Source organism: Pongo pygmaeus, chromosome 11, assembly GCF_028885625.2.
Source record: "Pongo pygmaeus isolate AG05252 chromosome 11, NHGRI_mPonPyg2-v2.0_pri, whole genome shotgun sequence".
Taxonomy (NCBI): domain Eukaryota; kingdom Metazoa; phylum Chordata; class Mammalia; order Primates; family Hominidae; genus Pongo; species Pongo pygmaeus.
This window is the reverse complement of record NC_072384.2, coordinates 84,739,452-84,759,273: the sequence shown is the minus strand read 5'-3', so window position 1 is coordinate 84,759,273 and position 19,822 is coordinate 84,739,452. Positions and strand designations below refer to the sequence as shown.

Genomic DNA, 19,822 nt, shown 5'->3' with positions numbered 1-19,822 from the left:
CATTCTTACAACAACGCTGAGATAAGTATTATTATTCCATTTTACTTATGAGAAGCCGCGGTTCAGAGAGGTTTAACTAACTAACTTGTCTAAGTCCTGAGCTAGTAAGTGTCTTAGTCTACTTAGGCTGCCATAACACAATGCCATAGACTGAGAGGCTTAAAAGCAGGAATGTATTTTCTCACAGTGTGAAGGCCGGAAGTGAAAATCAGGGAGCCAGCATGGTCAGGTTCTGGTAAGGGCTCTCTTTCGGGCTTGCAGATGGTTGATTTCTCACTGTGTCCTCATATGGCATGGAAAAGGAGAGAGATCTCTCACTCTTCCTCTTCTTATAAGGACCCTAATCCCATTATGAGGGCACCACTTTCATGACATAATCTAACAGTAATTACCTCCCAAAGGTCTCATCTCCAAATACCATCACACTGGGGCTCAGGGTTTCAGCATACAATTCTAGAGGGACACAAACTTTCAGTCCATTGCAGTGGTGAAGCTCAGTTCTAGAGCTGCCTCCTTCTAAAAACTGTGCTCCTAAATATTTAACATAAGTTGTGGGAGAAATGTATGTCTTTTTCCCTCCTGCAGGGTTTAGGAAATCTAGTTCAACTTCTAGGCTTCTGAACTGTACTTTTCTACTAAAAGAGCAGCTCTGAAGAATATTTTCATGTTATTCTTGGTATAGATATATTTTAGTTGGAGGTACATGACAGATCCTAAAATGCTAGATTATCTAACCCATATTTGAAAACCTCTTATGAGTTTCCTAGCTTTCCTGCATTTGCTGCAATAGGTGTATCTCAGGTAAGTAGAGGTCACTGAGATGAGCCACTCTGAAGTGTCCAAAAAACACAGTATTTCCAAGGAAAAGAGTACATTTTCAGAGGCAGTGCTTAGAGACTTGATCCACCTGTGGATCTTGAGAATTAACTTATCTAGTTGGATATTTTGCTAAATTTTGACTCATTGGGCTGATTGACATAGAAGCAGAATTCTTAACGAAATACCTTTGTATTAGCAGCAACTAACTAAAATAACTTTATTAATTCTTAAATGAAAGAGTCTTATAGCTTCCCTCCTAGTCTGAACAGGAATTTGCCTTTATTTTCTTATAGTACCTTTGTGAATAAGAAAAGAATAGAAAACTTCCAGTCTAGGAATGATGAAACCATTCCACAAGGAATTAACAAGTTCGAACTGCTTGGGTGCATGCCACATCCAATCCAACTTATTTAAAATTAATATTATTTTTAATGGCCAAAAACCATTAGGAATGATTACAAATTATAAAAATGTCTTAAGATATAGTTCACTAAAAGAAAAAAATCAAAACAGCAACAAGGACATAGGAGAACAAAGAAAGCTTTTTTGTTTTCTAAAAAATAATACATAAAATTGATCTTGCCACAGAATTTGCCTTAATATTTTGATTTATCAATTAAATAGTAAAGGGAAAAATTATATTATTAAATGAAATAGGGCACATAATATTAACTTGAAAATGGAAAAAGTGTTGACTTTATGACTGATTTTAATTGAATAAGTTATCTCTATTGAAAGTGTGCTAAATAATAAGGAATACGGACCATTTGATTCTCAAAGTATGATATTAAGTAAAATATATTCAACACATTAATATTTATGTACATGTGAATTATATAAAACAAATGTCCCATATAAAGTTAAAATATTAAGCCTTTAAAAATGTCTCAGATTTCCTTATGCCTATTTCCACTATTATTCAACTAATATTTTTGAACATATAAATACCTACAGTCATTTTTCATATTGTATAGTATTAGTCTTATCCAGGTTTCCTTATATAATTTGGTTTCCTCACATTCAACTGTATCCTAAAAGGAAACATGAATAATGATATTAAAGAAAAATAATCAATAAGTTATATTTGTTTTACCAGGAAATTTCAAAAAAATTTACATGAATAACATCAGTGAACAACTTGGAACTGCTTTACAGAATTTAAGTCCAGAGGATATTCTAAACATACATTCAAGCTCTATATTAACATCTAAGTTGCACATAAATTAATTGATAAACATGATCTTATACCTAGTCAAATCTTCATATACATGCAGTAGACTTGGACATCATTATAAAATCTAAACCTATTTTTGTAGTGTTTATAACCATAGTTCTATTTCTTTCTACCCCTTTGTAGGTATTCTAAAAAGCTTTGCATATATTTTCTTGCCCACAATTCTCTTTTAAAGTCAATGCAATATGGCTTCTAGGCTAACCATTCTATGAAAACTACCATATCAGACTCAGCAATGGCTTAGGTCATGAAACGAAGAATGCATGCTTCTCATTTACTTAAACACTTAAAGCTATTGACAACTCTTAAACATGCCCTTTTTCTTCAAACTGTCTCTTGCTACTATTTTCATGGTGCTATAATTTTCTAGTTTATATTCAAGCTCTATGGATACTTCCTGTGTCCTCTGTAGTTGTTTCCTCTTCTTCCCAAGCTTAAATGCTGGTTGCTATTTCCAGGATCCACTTCTCTCTGTAGTCTTTACATTTTTTCAGAGGGTAATCTCAAATCTTATAATATTTTAATTAAAATGAATAGGGTGATGATTCCAAAATACATTTCCTTAGTATATGTGTATGTGTATATATGTGCCTTTTAACTTTATACCTGTATAATAGATTATTTTTAAATGATCTGCATTTGTATCTTTTCAGAGTAATTGAATTCCAAATTCCCTTTAAAACTGATTCTCAAAGCATAATGAGTAGCTGTTAGTATATGCTATAGGACACCATTACACTTACCATCACTACTGTTGATAATTTGCTTACCAAAATTCAGATTTGTTTGTTCTCAGATCACTTTGTTCATGTTTCATTTGTTACTATAATTAAATAATTTAATTCAGTGTTAAGTGAAATGACGAAATGTGAATATAAGCAGATACAGTTTATTCCTTAGCATGCTTTAGAAATTCTAAATTACGGTGGTTGCTAACTAAATTATTTTAACTGTGGTGTGAGTATAGCTATATAAGATGGGAGAAAAATAAATAATTTAAAAACACAATTTTAATTTGTTCAGAAATGTATTTAAGTCCTCAGTACATTTTAAATAAGAAAACTTAGAAGTCCATAGATGATTTATTTTGAGTATGGATTATGTAGAAAAAGATGACCAATAACTTCAAAGGATTATATCAGAAAAGGTGACTAATAACTTTGAATAAATTCAAAGCAAAGACCTTGGATCTATAGCACAATGTTGGTAAATTTAAAATACAACAAGATAATGTGAGTTAGTACACGATGCTTATACTGTGCCTGTGTGCATATGTGCCTTAATGTGTACTTCATCACTTTAAGCAAGTGATAGACAACAAACATGTTTTTATTGTTTCAGTTAAGAGAGTTTCTACTACAGCTTGAACTATTTATAAGACTGCCCTACTTAGATATATTCTAGGTACCTCAAATTTCTCTTTTAATTGTCTTTTTTTTGAGATTATAGTAGATTCACATGCAGTTGCAAGAAATAATATGAAGATATCCCATGTACCTTTGGCCCAGTTTCCCCCAAAGGACGTATCTTACAAAATTACAGTATTTGAAGACCTTATCTTCCATTCTCCAACTTTTGCTTACTGTCTTTCACTCCTATCTTCTCTCCTTTTATTATTTATGAATAACCATATCAACCTAATTATGCAGGCCAGAAACTTATATTTCATTTGTAAATCCTCTTTTGCCCTCTTCCAAAACTTCTCCTATAACATAAACCCCTACAAGACTTACAGATTATCTAACTTTTTGATTATCCAATTAATATGATTTTTATTTGCTAGCTAGAACTTGAAACTTCCTTTATTTTTCTGGTCTCCTCAACACCCACCAATGAACACACACATACTAATCCACTCTTTCTTATAGAATCCTACTGATAATTCTAATCTGATACTCTCAATGAGGGTTATTTACCTTGCTATTTAAAAACTATTAGTGACTACCATCTTACACATAAATTCCTTAATGAGTTCTCTGGCTTTTGTGCTGCTTTTCTCTTCCCTCATTTATCAGAATTTCTCCTTTTATTCTATGCTTTCTCAACATATTATGTTTATTAAATTTATTATATTACTCAGCCATCTTATGAAATTGGCTATTTGTTTTTCAACTTCCCCCTTTAGACTCTGATTTCCTTGTTGATAGACTTTATTTCTATTCACTGTTTACTCTCCAGAGCCTAGGAGAGTGACTGGAACATATTAGACATAAATGATCATAATAGACGAGTTAGCCTATAAAGGCATTTAATTGAAGAGGAACCTCAAATATGACAATAGCATGGTTATAGCCAGCAGGGATATAGCATGGTTATATCATTAGGCATAGTTTTTCTCCTTCTCCTGAGCACTGATCAAAACTGAGGACAAGTGACCTTGGCTAAAGAATTACTTATTCAATAATTTACTAGAATAGTTATCATGTAATTTTCCTGGTATAACTATGTTTGTCTCCCTTATTCTGGAAGACCTAGGGAAACACTAGATTTATTGATGACATAGAAAATGAAGGTGTCTTACAATTTTCCAGTAGTTGGGAATCTTTTTCCCCATCTTATATTATAATGTACCTGAGCGTATATTCCACTCCACTTCCTGACTGTGACTGCAGAGAGACAGAGGCTAGCATCTCATTAAGGAGAAAATGTCCAGGAATTCCATGCAGCAACAATCAGGCAGCCCTTGGGAGGTGTGCATGTGTGTGCTGTGTGTATGTTTGTTCCATAAAGTATGGTTAGAGAGACGAAACTCATCCCAGACTTCCTGCAGACATGGAATCCAATGCCTCTAGCTCTGGACTTTTGTGAAAATAGAAGTGATAATGACCAGTAGAGGGTAGACTGCCAGGTCCCTCCCTGTGTGCTAGTCCTAACTGAATGATTTGGACTTTGGAAAATTTGTTATTTGCTGAAGCAGCAGTAAAAGTTTACATCTCTCAAAATAGGATGAAGACTTGAAGTCGTTTTGAAAGGAATGCAGCATACCTGAGAGCAAGTGAGCCAGGTTAGGAACAAAAACATTACCTCCATGTGAATGAGGGTTTTTTTGGTTTTGTTTTTGTTTAACCAGGTAAAGTCATACTCAGTGCCTCATTTAACGTTTATATTCCCACTTTGTAATTCCTTCACCTACCTCAAAATATCCCAGTCCATTAATTAAGAAAGCCACATACTTGTTCCTTTCCAAAGGCACTATGGGACAACGTGATATAGGAACACTGTGACCTGCTTTATTCAACCTCTTGACTGTGACTGTAAAGGAAGAGTAGCCTTGCCAAGGGGAGAATGTTCAGAAGTTGCAGGCGGTTACTATCATGTAGTACAACGGGCACTGGTTCCTGGGAAGGAAGAGAGAAAGCATTCAGTACTGCAAAGCAGCTTTCATGTAACAGATTTTGAGATTTTTTTTTTTAATCCACTTTCTGTCATTAAGTTCAGGTCTCACATGTAATTTAATTTTAGATTTGTTTGCTGAAGTGCTATAATGAATTATTTTTCATACAGAAGGTTTTGTTTTTGTACTCTATCTAAAACTCTGTATCTATAGCCAGCTTTTAAACTTCATTGTTGGTAAAGTCTCATTTTAGTCAAAATGGATAAACCAGTTCTTAACATAGACAGAACCTCCAACAAATTGACAGTATAACCACAACGAGCTGTAATAGCTACCTCTAACAGTACTACATTTATTTATACACAGATGCATTGCTGTAGAGTCTTTTCTATGCTAACATGTTTAGGCAAAGCTTTTCTATATGGAATAATAATGTTATATTATATTTGTTTAGAAATTTTAAAAGATAGTGTCAAGACAGTGTTATATATTAGCACAGAGGATTGGCAAGCACATAATTAATCCTTAGGTACTATAAAATGCAATTATAATTGCTAATGTGTAAAATGTATTTAAAATATTACATTATGCTTCACACTACCTAAGAAATTGTATGGGCTCACAAAGGTCATGGTCTTAAAAGTTGTAATGCAGGGTAGAAAATAAAAGATTTCACATCTCAAAACTTACTAATATTTCTATCATTGTTTTCTTTCAGTACAACTGTTTTGGGAATGAAAGCCATTTAATAAAAACTATAATCTGTTTGAGGCTTATCATTTTAATGTGAAGATTGATTCTCTGCCAACTGACATAAGTTGAAGTAATAGTCACTTGCGAAATCATTAGATTAAAAAACAAGTTGAATGTGGTAAGCAGATTAGTCAAAACTCAAAGCATTAATTTGAAACATAGCTATTTTCAGAGATGCATAGAAAACATGGGCTTCAATATTAAGGCAACTTAAATGTTGGATTTTTAAAAACTAAAGTCTCCTTGACTTTAAAATGTTGTAACTTAGGTAAGCTCCGTCAAGAAATATAAGGGGAATTATTCAAAAGGAGGATAATGTGCAATGTAAGTCAATAAGCATCCAGAACAAACATAATTTACTCGGTTACAGAAGCTGGTTTCAACAAGTTCAACTAGAATAATCAAGACACAGTGTCTGGGTTGCAAGCTTAGGCACTAACAAGACATTGGATCAATTAGAAAACACAACAGGAGCAAACCCCAGGCAGCAGTTACATTTTGCAGAGCACAATACAGTGCCAACAGGAGCTAGGAAGAAGCGTAGGGTCTAGTCTTGTTCTCAAGGGGAATGTGAACTAAGTAGAGTAACCAGGGAGCTTAGGCTATGAGATGGTTTTCCAGTTAGAGGTTAAGTAATTGCACAAAGCTACTGGAGCAAAAGGAAAATGATTCTTTTACACAATTACTCAAGTCTTGCTTCTAGTTAACTGAATCTTAGTTCTTGTAAGGTCCGATAAAAATTCAGGTCTGGGTAGAGTTGTTGGTTATGGAATTAGAGACAATAGAACCTTTTTGGAAAAAACTAAAGGTTTAATGTGAGGCCTGTCATCAAAACTCCTTTACTTAATATGTGGGCCCTTCCCAAAGAATGTATGTTTTATGCCTATACCATCAATAAACATGTTGAAAAAAGAAATAAAATTAATATTAAATGAAATAATTAAAATAGTCTTAATCAATACAGTCTAGATACAAAAGGTAACAATACTAAACAAAGTATGCTTAGTTCAATTGAAATGTAATGAGATCTATTTTTTAAAAATCTAAAGTACATAATAAAATATTCTAAATACCGTGAAGATAATAAAAGTAAAGAAAATCACCACATGAAAAATGTTAGGAAGTAACTTGTAAAAAATTAAAATGCAGCAATTGAAACCAGATTTTTTTTCTTTTTTTTGAGACAGAGTCCTGCTCTGTTCCTGGAGTGCATTGGCTTTTTTTGACTCATTGCAACTTCCACCTCCCGGGTTCAGGTGATTTTTCTGTCTCAGCCTGCCAAGTAGCTCGTGTTATAGGTGCCTGCCACCATGCCCAGCTAATTTTTGTATTTTTAGCAGAGAGGGGCTTTCACCATGTTAGCCAGGCTAATCTCAAACTCCTGACCTCAAGTGATCTGCCTGCCTCGGCTTCCCAAAGTGCTGGGATTAGAGGTGTGAGCCCCCGCACCTGTCCTAAAACCAGAATTTTTAAAACTAATATTTTTAATATTAGTTAAATGTGTAAACACATATATTCAAAATAATAATTAGCACAAAAAGATACAATCAATAAAAATAATGAGGTCATTTAAAAATAAGAAGTTTGTCCAAATGTTGTGGGTTATTGTTAAGCTGATAAAAATAACAGTTTAGGAGATTAAAGGAGAAAATAAAAGAGATTATTTAAAAACAACAGTTTAGGATATTAAATAAGAAGAAAGCTGGTTACACTTTTAGTTTTCTACCAGGAACTTCCAGGCTCAAGTAGATTCCAGAGCTCACATTCTTAAAGGTTGAAAGCTCAGGGCAGATGCTAGTCTACAAAATGCTTGTATCAATAAGTAAAAGTATCTTGCTGTAGGCATTTGGCTTAGTGGGCAATGATGTCTTTGTGTAAAAAGCAAAAAGCGGTCTCTTCCTCTGAACCAATGCCTGCCATCTTGGATGGGGGGATAAGGATGTAATCCACAAGGCTGGTAGACGGTGGCCTATATTTCAGCCAAAATCAGCACTTTGGAACTAACTGCATAGCCTTCTACTGTTGCTTCTAAAGCAGGACTTTGGGCATCAACTCATGATATAAATAAGTCTCAATCCTTTATCCAATTTTATTTGTGAGAGAAGGTAAACAGCTTATTGGAAAACTTCCCAGGGGCAACATTCTCTCCCAAGGACACATAAGTGACAGTAGCTTAGCAGACAAATAAGTAGAGAAAAAAAAAGTAGATAAAAAAATGAGGAATGAAGAACACAGGACAGTGCCGTAATGCAATGCTAAATATAAATTCAATCTATTTTAATTGATGAATAGTGAAATCTCAAACTTTGGATGGCTAAATAAAGATTTTGCATGTCTGCTTTCCATACTAGACTCAAATATCTGAATAGCAAGTATGTTCTATTAATATCTCTGGCCCTGAAAACTAGTTTAGTGTCTGATACATAATAATATGTTATGTTTGGTAGCAAGTATTAATAAAATGATAGAAAGATGATAGATGCAGGATAGATTAGATAAATAATAAACAGATAGTTAAGTAGGTAGGTAAATAAATACAATGAGATCAAGATCAATACAGTAAAGTTTGAGCCTTCCTCCTGGGCCAGAAGAAAGGGTTAAAGTTGTGCTTTGATTTTTGGTAGTGGAGTTCTATTTTAAGTGATCTACAATTCCATTAAAAAAAGAGTTCTATACATTTAACATTTTGAAACCCTATTTTGTTTTGAAAAATTATCTTTTTATTTAGAAGGATTTAGGACTTATTTGGAGTAAAAACAGGTAACAATTCTGGAACCCTAGTACACTCTTCATAGATTTTAATTACATTTTTTCAATTCATTTTATTCTTCACTTAACAAAATTTTGTTAAATGTTTACTATGTGTTACATTCTACAGAGACTCAAGGAGCTCTCAGTCTAGTGATTTTGACAAACAAGGCAATATATTCGACACAGAGAATACTCTATGACAAAATTTGTGCTCTGCATGTTACAGGAAGAGAGAAGACAAGAAGCCATCTCATTAGGGGAGAGGGGGAACCTGGGAGAGAATTCCTAAAAGAAATCGACACCTTGAATTTTGGCTCTTTAGTGGTTATCCAAGTGAAGAAATATAGAGAGAGTAAGGCATTGTAGGACAGCAAAACATGCTTACACAAGCTCAAGGGAGATTTAGATCAGTACATTAGAATGGTTGGCCCAGAGGAGAGCTGGAAGGAATGATCCTGAGAGGCTGCAACCTACTTCAGCACAGATTTTCCAAGACATACTAAGGACTTTGGTGTTTATCTGGAGAATAATTGAAAACTCTGAATAAGTTTTAAAGTACAGACATGTCATAATAAGACTACATTTTAAAAATGTAGCCCTGGTGAGTGCAGTGTTAGAAGATGAATTGCAGAAAAGGGAGACTGGGAGGATGGAGACATTGATTTAAAACAGCAATTCAGCATATGGACAATAACTACAAGCAGGAGAAATGGAATTGAAAAAAATTTAAGGAAATAGAGCCAAATAGTTCTTGATTGCTTTGATGTGGGCATAAACTTATAACTTGAATAACAGGTTTTATTATAATGATATCCACTAAGTTTAGAAACACAGACAAGAACAGATTTTGGTAGTATGTATAAAGTAAGATGATGGATTTGAGTTCTGAGTTCAAAATACTTGGAAGATACCCAGGTTAAGATGTCCTGTGGACAGTTTGATATAGGACTTTGACTTATAAAAAAAACTTGGAGAAAATGTATAATTGACACATGCATAGTGGTTGAAGTTGTGGATGACTTTCCTTCCTATTACCCAATGTAAAAACCTTTGTTAATTGGCTACAGTTACTTTCTACATTCAGGTTTCATTCTATTTTCCAAATCATTCATCCTTACAATAACAAATGGTATGACAACGCCTGTAACTAGCAGACTAGAGATGGTGGGTAAGAGATAGTGTTAGAATCATTTAAATTTCCAAAGTATATAGGATGTACAACAATTTATGCTGGGAAAGGACTGAAATTTTTTCTTCAGGATACAACTTATAGCACACCATCAGCCAGCATTGAAAACTACTTCCAGAGTATGACTGCCCTAATGGCTTGACTCTTGCTGCCATTAATATGGGCTTGCCTGCTGGTCCTCTGACAGCCTCACTGCCTAATGACAGCTCTCTGACTTACCTGTCTGGTTGCTCTGCTCATTGTTGTTCTTCAGCCTATTGGCCTGATGTCCTTGATTCTGGAGTTGATGTTGTCAGAATAGATGAATATGTGTGTCTCACCATCCATTCATTTTGAGTCCTTGACACATAACAGATGCCCAGACCATGTAAGCAATATCTTAGCAATGTATCAGAAAACTAGAAGAATTTTTTATAATCAGACTGACTTTGACAGTGATTAACTAGGTTCAAGTTTCTTGTCCAGACCTGCTATCCATGAGAACCAATTATTTTATCTGTAAAGCTGAGTTTTAATTAATCTTAATTGAGAACTTTTCTCCTCAAAGTTTCTAGAAATTCCTGTCATATATCTAGCAATCAGGTACATTCTCCTACAACTAAAAAGTTAACCATACCTAACCATATCATTTAACAAATAAATAAGAGAGAAACAGAATTTGAAAAACATGAATGATAACATGGTGAAAGAAAAGGAGGCACATAATACACAAATGATGTCTGCAATAACGTTAAAAAAGATCAGGAAACAAAGCAATTGTAGGATTAAAACAAGAGGTAAGAAGTGAACAACCAAGATGATAGAAGATACAAAGAAGAGGAAAATATGCATGTTTTAAAGTCAAACACTTGGTTTGATTTTTTAACATCAAAAACAACAATTCTGCTTTGACAGATTAAAAACAAACTGGGTCAGCATTCCCCAGTAGATATCTCCATCTATTTTATCTTCAAAGATAGTTTCAAATATTTTGCCTGGGGAAAAAATCATCTTTTCCAATTTTAGTTCCTGTTTTTTGAACATATTATCTTACAGCATTTGACATGGAATTGCTTCCTTATTATTTTTATCTACTTATTAGTCAATCATTAAATGGTATACTCAGTCTTTCACAAGCATTTTTCAGGTGAACATTCAAATAAACCAGTGATTATTATGCCAAATATCATGAAAGTAAATGGCCTAGATTTTCTTTCTTATTTTTCTTACATAAGATATAATTAAATATTGATTATTTTTATATGGGAAAATACTTTTAGGTCCCTAATTATTTAGGGTAATCCAGTTCCTATGCTAGCCATATAAAATATTTCCTCAGTACAGCATCATTTAAAACTTGCTTTCCATTTAAGGTGACTCAACTGGGCTCTGAAACCCTGGATTTATTGCCAGGCTACTATAATCTGCTCTCATTGCAAATGGTGAGGACAACCCACTTTAAAAGGGATGTATATTTTGTCTTGCCAATGGTATGGACTGGGACAGGTATAAGAAATATTCTTGGGGAAAGCCTGCTATTTCCTAGTTCTCTATTGACTCATTATATTCTTAAGTACACATAAAAGCACTTGAGTGAGCAGTAATGCAGAGGTCATTAAAAATAAAGCAGAGCCTGTAATCCCAGCACTTTGGGAAGCCGAGGCAGGTAGATCACTTGAGGTCAGGAGTTTGAGACCAGCCTGACCAACATGGAAAAACCCCGTCTCTACTAAAAATGCAAAAATTAGCCAGGAGTGATGGCATGCACCTGTAATCCCAGCTACTTGTGAGGGTGAGGCAGGAGAATTGCTTGAACCCGGGAGGCAGAGGTTGCAGTGAGCCAAGATCACGCCACTGCACTCCAACCTGGGCAACAGAGCAGACTCTTTCTAAAAAAAAAATAAATAAATAAAATAAAGCAGAATCTGGAAGAGTGATGTGGACTTTCTAATTGTTCCTGAGCGATTTAAAAATATAATACAAGCATAACTACTAGAAAGATTTGCAGGTAGAAGGGCTATTTATTTACTCTCCATCCCACTTCCAGATTCTCAATTAAGAGTAACATCCTTATACAGATTGTGTTTATGCCATTCATCCCAAGATGTTATATAACAGGCAGTGGTTCATTAAAGTTAAACCTATTCTTTAATTCATGCCAATATTTCCACGTATTTCCTACAATAATTAAAAATAAACACAATAAATTTGGGAATTTAAACATTATAAGCACTTATATTGGTTATTTACCATTGCTTGTCTATTAGTCCTGTTCTAGAGTTCCAGAAAGAATACTACATACTTTGCATATTTTTGAGTTATTACCCACCCAAATACTAAAATTACTTTAACATGAATTTCCATGGATTATTGTCTAAAGAGGGGGCCAATTGTTTAGAAAATATAGTAAACTTTGAGTATAAGTAACATTGGAAAAACAGAAAAACAAATCGACTCTCTGTTACACTATTCTAAAAGATAGTATCATAGCTGAAGTATTGATAGAGCTCCAAGGATATTTTGATGGGCCTTGGAGATTCAGAGATTCCTGTGTATGAGTAAAGTGATATAAATCCAACACCTATTGTTACTACACATTCCTAAAACAGGGAAAATCAACTAAAAACAAAAGTTTGATTTACTTAAATAGTTAACAAAAATTTATTGCAAGAGATATTTTTCACTGAATTTACAGTTTCAAGGAACATGGTACAAAACATAGTGCCATCAGCTTTGTCTAAACGTTAAATAGGTGCAAATACACAAAGATTAAGAAAAACCAAGGGAGCATACTTTACAACATAAATTAGAGTACTATAAATATATTTTATGTACATTATACATACTCTTAAGACATCATTTTAATATACAGCATATATTGTATTGATTTTCAAACTATTCAGTGCTTTAATAATATTATATATCAGAAACTTAGGGATTTATTTGCATCATTACACTTACAGTAAATGATTTCAAACCAATGAGGCCATATATCGGCCAGTTTATTTCCACCAGTTAAATAGCCATGTACCCACATAGATGAACACTTAACGCATATAGCAATAGTTTTCACAAGGGTATTTTTTTCCCATTATGGTGATGGCTAGAAGAGAGGTTGCAAAGGGATGACAGTAGGGTGTGGGGAAAGCAGTGAAGGAAAGAGTGCATGGGGTAAAGATGGGAAAGCCAGATGGCTAGGATGAAGAACGGAAGCTGGAATGATTGGCATCTGAGGAGGAGCAACAAAAGCTGGCTGGTTCCCAGGACAAAGCCTCGGTCCTACTGGTCCTACTGAGAGCTGAGGTAATGAGGTTCTGGTGAGAGCTGGGATTTGGGAAAGAAACTGTTGGTGTGGCTGAAGCACTTTAAAGGTTCCTGCAGCTGCGGCGGCTGCAGCTGCAGCTGCAGCAGCTGCAGCATGCTGCTGCAAAACAGTGTGATGGATAGTGGTTACAGAGGTAGAACATAAGGACTGCTGCAAAGGCAAAGGCTGCAGAGGTGTGCTAGGGGGTGGGAGGGCAGCTGGAGGAAAGGTAAATTTAACCTTGTTGGCCAGCATGTTTGGCTGCAGAATGTGCTGGTAGACCTCACATGGTACATTTTTGAATTTGTCATGGTTTTCTAGTGGGATCAATAATGCTTGCTCTGGTAAAGCTAATGGAGCCAGGATTTGCTCAGCTGTTACAAAAGTATGACCACTGACATGTGCTTCTTTGAATGGTAATGGTGGTTGTGTGTTAAGGATTCCTGAATTATAACGCAGCCATTCAGTTGGTGTCTCATTCATCTTTCCTTGTGGAAGGGCCTCAGCCAGTTCATAATGGCAAAGATAGGATTTAGGCTGTGACTGTCTAAAGTTCCTTTCAATATTAGGCACCTGAAAAGGAATTTGCTTTTCATTAAGATTTATATTCTCACTTCTTTCTTTGTGTTCAAGCAGGGTATTGTCCATTGCTTCTTTTGTTGGGGCACTAGCTACATAGACAGATGTGGTGGGATCATTGGAAACATCTGATAATTCACCAGAAGTGGTCTCCATTTCTAAATGCTCAGTTTCACCATTGGTTTCAGAAGGAAGGAGATTGTTAGGGTGGAAAAACAGTTTGTTTCTTAACTGGTTTGTTTGTTCTGAGTGCCTTTCGATTTTTGCAACTTCTTGCGGCTTCATTTTCTCTTTTTTGTCTTCACTTATTAACCTATCCAGAGGATTTAAGGAAGAATTGCCTTTCATGGGATAATCTGTATTTTCTTTGAGTTCTAAAGTTTCAAATCCGGGGTGGAATCTGCCTCTTTTTCGCCTCCGTTTCTTTTTAGGCTTACAGGGAGCAACTGAACTACTTGGTGGCCTCAAAAATTCTTCTGGTAAATGATTCTGTCGATTTAAACTTTCATCTGAAGAATAAGAATGTGAATGTTGTCTACGTTTTCGATAGAATCTTTCTGATTCATTCATGACAGAATTGTAACCTCTTTTAACAGCCTGATTCTGACTTATGCGTTTCATATCATTTTGAAGAACTAAGCTTCTGTGATCCTGACTACAGCTTGACATTTTGGTTTTCCAACAACAGTAAGTTCTAGAATATGTTAAATTATGTTTCCCAGAATGTATCATTGTTGGATTTGATTGTCCATTTAAAAGTATTGTGTTCTTTTTACGGTGGTTTTTAGAACTGATAGTATCATAAGTGTTGTATTCAGTATTCCATGTTTTACACATTTCTTCATTGTCACTTAAGGATATGGATTCTGATTTGGGCCTTTTATCAAGTAACTGATGTGAGTCTAATAATTGCTCTGCAGCTAAATACTGCTTTTCTGAAATTGGTTCCAATAGATATTTCCCAGCATTTTCAGTGTAACTATTCTCTGCTTCCATTTTGCAGCGAGTTTCTGATTCTTTGGTTTTCTCCATATGATGATGCTGACATAACTTTTTTCTTTTTTTCTTTCTTCTACTTTTATGGAACCAGTATTCATGAGTCTCTTTCAACCTTATTTTGTTGTATTTTTCATCTAGAGTGTCCTGTTTTATTTGACTTTTAGTAAAATTATACTTTTCTGTTTCTCTGATCTTACAGGAAATGTTTTTATACCTCTGACCCATGCTCTCATTTTTTCCAGAATCACAACTACTGGTGAGAATATCATCAGCCAAAAGAGGAGTGACTTGGGTGCATTTATTTTTGCTACTTCCAATTTCATAATCAGTGAGTCCTTCTGTAGATACATCCTTGCAATCTGAAAGTGGTCCCATGCAAATGTCTTCCTGCTTCTGCTGAGAACAAAGATCTTTTAAGTCTGGCTTATTTTTATCTAGATTATTATTTACTTTAGTAGACTTGAAGTCAAAACATAGAGGATTACAGCTATAGGAAATTGATGGTTTAGTAGTTGTATAAACCAGCATTTCTGATGGCCACTGAAGAACTGTGGATCTGTGTTTGTTAAGGACAGGTACAAATGGCTCACATTGTCTTTTGCAGAAATTTGTTTTCTTATGTACAGTTATGTTAACCTCTTCAGTATTTGAAGGGGCCAATGTCTCGGGACCATTTTTATTTTCAACCTCAGTTGTGGATGCCTCGTTATGCTTAACATTTTCCTCTGTGGTAGCTTGCACAGATATGCAATCATTAGACATGTTAAGAAATGTGGATTTATTTCCTAACAACTCAGAACTATTACCACTAACAGGTATGTCTTCATTAATAACAACACTCTCCAGTGGTATTTGGTCTGCTAATGGGACTGAATTTTGACAATTATCTGCATCAGAAGATAACTGAAGTTGGAGCTTGCAAAATGAAGGTAATAATAATGCATCTTTTTCACTAGAGACTTCTTTTATCTCTTGAGTTTGAACAATTTCTTTGTCTGTGCACATTGCCTCTGGTGGATGAAAAGAGTTAGTTTTCTCCTCAGAACTCAAAAGCACATCTGTTGGTGAAGATAGTTGAAGATGACAAGCACTGGGGACAAATCTACTTTTTCTGCTAAATCCTTTTCCCACTGAGGCATCATCACTGTATTCAGAGAAGGCTGCAGCTGAGGACTCTAGCTTCACGGACGCTTTCTTTGGAAATGCAAAAGAAAAGCCTATTTTGTGTCTGTGAATCCCCTGGGCTTGATCCCCAACTTGGTTATTTTTTGCTGTATAATTATTTGCACTTTCTGGATCTTCAGCAACAGTGGTAGCATCTTTAGTATTCTCTTCACTATGAATCAAAGTATATTTGAAATCTTGCTGGTTATTAACTGAATCCACAACAACTCGTTGGGAAATTTCATTACAGTTTTCTCTCACAGTAACAGTTGTTGATTTGAACATGGGGCCACTTCCAGGAGCACTAGAGAAAGAAACAGAAGCATGTGTTAAATAGCACACTTTTGAGAAAAAAAAATAGTCAAAAATTTTCATCTTTAAAAAGTCATTATAATATTGTTTCAACTTTTTAAATCTTTGTGACAGAATTGCCTTCATATGGTGTAAGTACTTTCCATGGTGCCACAATATCATTTATTTGTTGGTTACTGTTTGGAATAACTTGGAAATGTTGTCCTGAAGTTGCTTTTATAGATGTTAAGAGCAATGTTGAGGATATGCTCTTAACCAGTGCTATCTGACCAAAATTTTCTACCTTCATGGCCTCCTCCGTGATATTTTGAAGTGTTGTGTTGTCTAAAGTAAAATTACTTTTGATTCACAAATACTTAATATCATTGATGCTATACGGTAAATATGATGAAAGTTCTAAACAAAACCCTTAATCATGACTGCAGAAAATCTGGGAATTCAGTTGAACAATTCAATTTACCCAGCATTCACCAAGAGTCTACTATAGCCCAACTGGTATGGGCAAAGGTAACTAAGAGATAGTACTAGCTTTATGAGAGCTTTGACTCTTTTGAAATTGTTAGTCTCAATATTTAAAATTATCCTGAAGTTATACATTATATCATAACATGCAGTAAATGCAGGATAAAAGACAATTCACTTAAAATATAACTTATTTGGAATTACAGTACACTGTAGTGAGTTCTGATGAAAAGAACTATACTGACAAATGCATAAATATGAGAAACCCTAAACCTTATCCTTAACAGAAATGTGTGTGAAGAAAATTCCTGCTATTCTAAAAATTCAGTGTTTTAAATATTATTAGTAGACAAGAAATTTTAGTTGGACATTTTCTTTATCTAACCACTAACACAATGTATTGCTTCATCGTTTTATCTGCTAAGTAACATAATGACTTTCTTTTCCCATCTTTTGAAGAACAAAATTAATGGGAAAATCATGTATGTGTGACTGTGTGTACATATAATGTAAAATATGTGCTTTATACTGAGGATAATAATTTAAATAAACAGTATTGCTTTTTGTGTATATCATTATTAGCTCTAGTTCACTTAATATATCATAATTTATATTTGCAAATGCTATTTATAGAGTGTTAAGTTACATAGGTTCCATGATTCTCTATAGTTAAAATTTGTGTAATTTTTTATTCATTACCACAAAAAGTAAACATATCTGATTGGTGTAACTGAACAGCAGTAACATCTGTTTTTAACAGTTGCATGTAGGATTCTAAATACATATACATTTTATTTTGGTTTTTACAAATTTGGCATCCCTAACAATGTTTCGATATGTCAATGTATCCCATAACATTATTCAGCAAAAAGTAGATTTGGAATGAAATAATTTTGATATAGACAATAATAAGAGAGGCTTTATTTATTGGAGAAACAAAGACTACTTTTAAAAAGTCTTCTTTTAATAACTTTGCCCTGGCTTGAGTTGTAAAGTCTGAATTACAACACTGTTCACACCTAATAGCTGCTCACTGTTAGAAGCAGATCAAAGTTTAAAAGTTGTGAACCTCTAACAGCCCAGTTAGAGTTTATTCACAGCACACTAATGTTGGTCTGCTTCTCAAGCGAAATTCTTATCCTTTTTTAGAAAAAGAATCTTAAACATAATTTTAAATAGAAGTTCTCCAAATTTTCATTTTAAAAAGTATCTCTAAAACTCTTTTTGTTAAAAGGGTCATAAGATACTGCCTTGCTGTCTTCCTCAATCAAATGTTTGAGTATCACCAAGAAATGGGGTAGCTTTCAACTAAGATAGCTTAAATAATAACATAAAGTTTATTTTTTAATCCAAAATTACAGTAATTTTTGCTTTTTATTGAAATGTGCATTAAACAGGTGTTTGCATAAAATTCTAATTCAAATTACTGTTTACAGCCTACAGAAGGCCATGAAAACATGTGTGCCTTATTCTGGGTACAGTAATAAATAGATTTGTGCCCTTTATTTCTGACTCCTCCTATACCCCTTTTTTGGTCATGTTTTAAGAAAACTTACAATTTCAGTGGATACTCACCATACAGTTTCCTTTCTTAGCTCAGCCAGCTTGTGCAGGCGTTGGAGTGCCTTTTCCTGTTTTCTTTCATCTTTCCTGGATTTAGATGCTACATTTCGAGCAAATTCCCTTTGTTTCAGTTCCTTGAGCCTCTGTTAAAAAAAGTTGGAAATGATTAATTGTATTTTGGTCTATTGCAGTTTTAAAGTTTCATTTTTATTGTTGAAATTTTCCAATGCATCATCTTTGACCTTGTCGAGAGGTAAACACAACATTCATGACAATCCACTTCTAACAAAAATATTTTCTTGCATTTTGGCTTATGAAAAAGCCAAAGCATATTATTACATCATAGTGAAATTTATATCTATGCCTTAGGCAAATTGTAATTGAAAACTTTAATCTCTTCTTATTGATCATTTCCTGCTGTTTCTCTGCGTAATTCAGATGAAGCATTCATGTCTTATAAACCCCAAATTTACAAAAAAATTCAACTTGCTTATTGCTTATGTATTTCAGTTATATATAATACCATTTTCTTATATTTTGATGTACAGTATATTAGAAAGTTATCTGGTCCTTTGTGTGTGTGTGTGTGTGTGTGTGTGTGTGTGTGTGTGTTTAAGTGAAAAGTTTATTAGGAAAGTAAATAAATAAAGAGTGGCTACTCCGTAGGCAGAGCAGCCCTTTTTGTGTGTTCTGAGAGCACATTATTTATGTTAATCCATAAGACAAATGATCTCTCCTGATGTGGTTTAATCCCTTCTCTCAAACATCAGGCACGTTTCCAGAATAATTCAAGATATTGGAAGAAAATTAGTACTGTTTTTCTAGAAATTCTTACTACATTGGGTATTATCTTTCATCTGTGTTAAAGAAGTTCATTTTCTGGGTTGATGGCAAGAAAAACAGCATGCCAACTCGAACATAATTGATAAATAGCTGTGTGTGTGGTATAATTTTGGAGACATCAAAGTTGTCTTGTGCCCCAAATATTTTCACTATGTACTTTCATGATGTGTACAGTTATTAAAAATAATAAAAGTACTATTTTCCCTAATGGTTCATGTTATTATGCAATTGTAATATGTCAGAATCTTGAGTACGACTCACTTATACTAGCGATATAATGCGGCTGTGTCCCCACCCAAATCTCATCTTGAATTGTAGCATCCATAATTCCCACGTGTAGTGCGAAGTACCCAGTGGGAGGTAATTGAATCATGGGGGTGGGTCTTTCCCATACTGTTATTGTGATAGTGAATGAGTCTCATGAGATCTGATGGTTTTATAAAGAGGAGTTTCCTTGCACATGCTGTCTTGCCTGCCTCCATGTAAGACGTGACTTTGCTCCTCCTTCGCCTTCCAACAAGATTGTAAGGCCTTTCT

General features: G+C 34.4%; 1 protein-coding gene across 1 annotated transcript in view; it reads right to left on the bottom strand.

Moving 5' to 3' along the window:
* Positions 1 to 12,696: 12,696 nt before the first annotated feature.
* The window catches only part of ZNF804A (zinc finger protein 804A), a 359,306-nt gene continuing 352,180 nt past the window's right edge, over positions 12,697 to 19,822 (bottom strand). Inside the window, exons 3-4 of the mRNA XM_054477594.2 lie at positions 18,455 to 18,585; positions 12,697 to 16,409 (exon numbers count right to left, since the gene is read on the bottom strand). Of these exons, the coding sequence (XP_054333569.1) occupies positions 13,163 to 16,409; positions 18,455 to 18,585 (3,378 nt within the window). The 3' untranslated portion in view covers positions 12,697 to 13,162. The remainder of the gene's footprint in view (positions 16,410 to 18,454; positions 18,586 to 19,822) is intronic.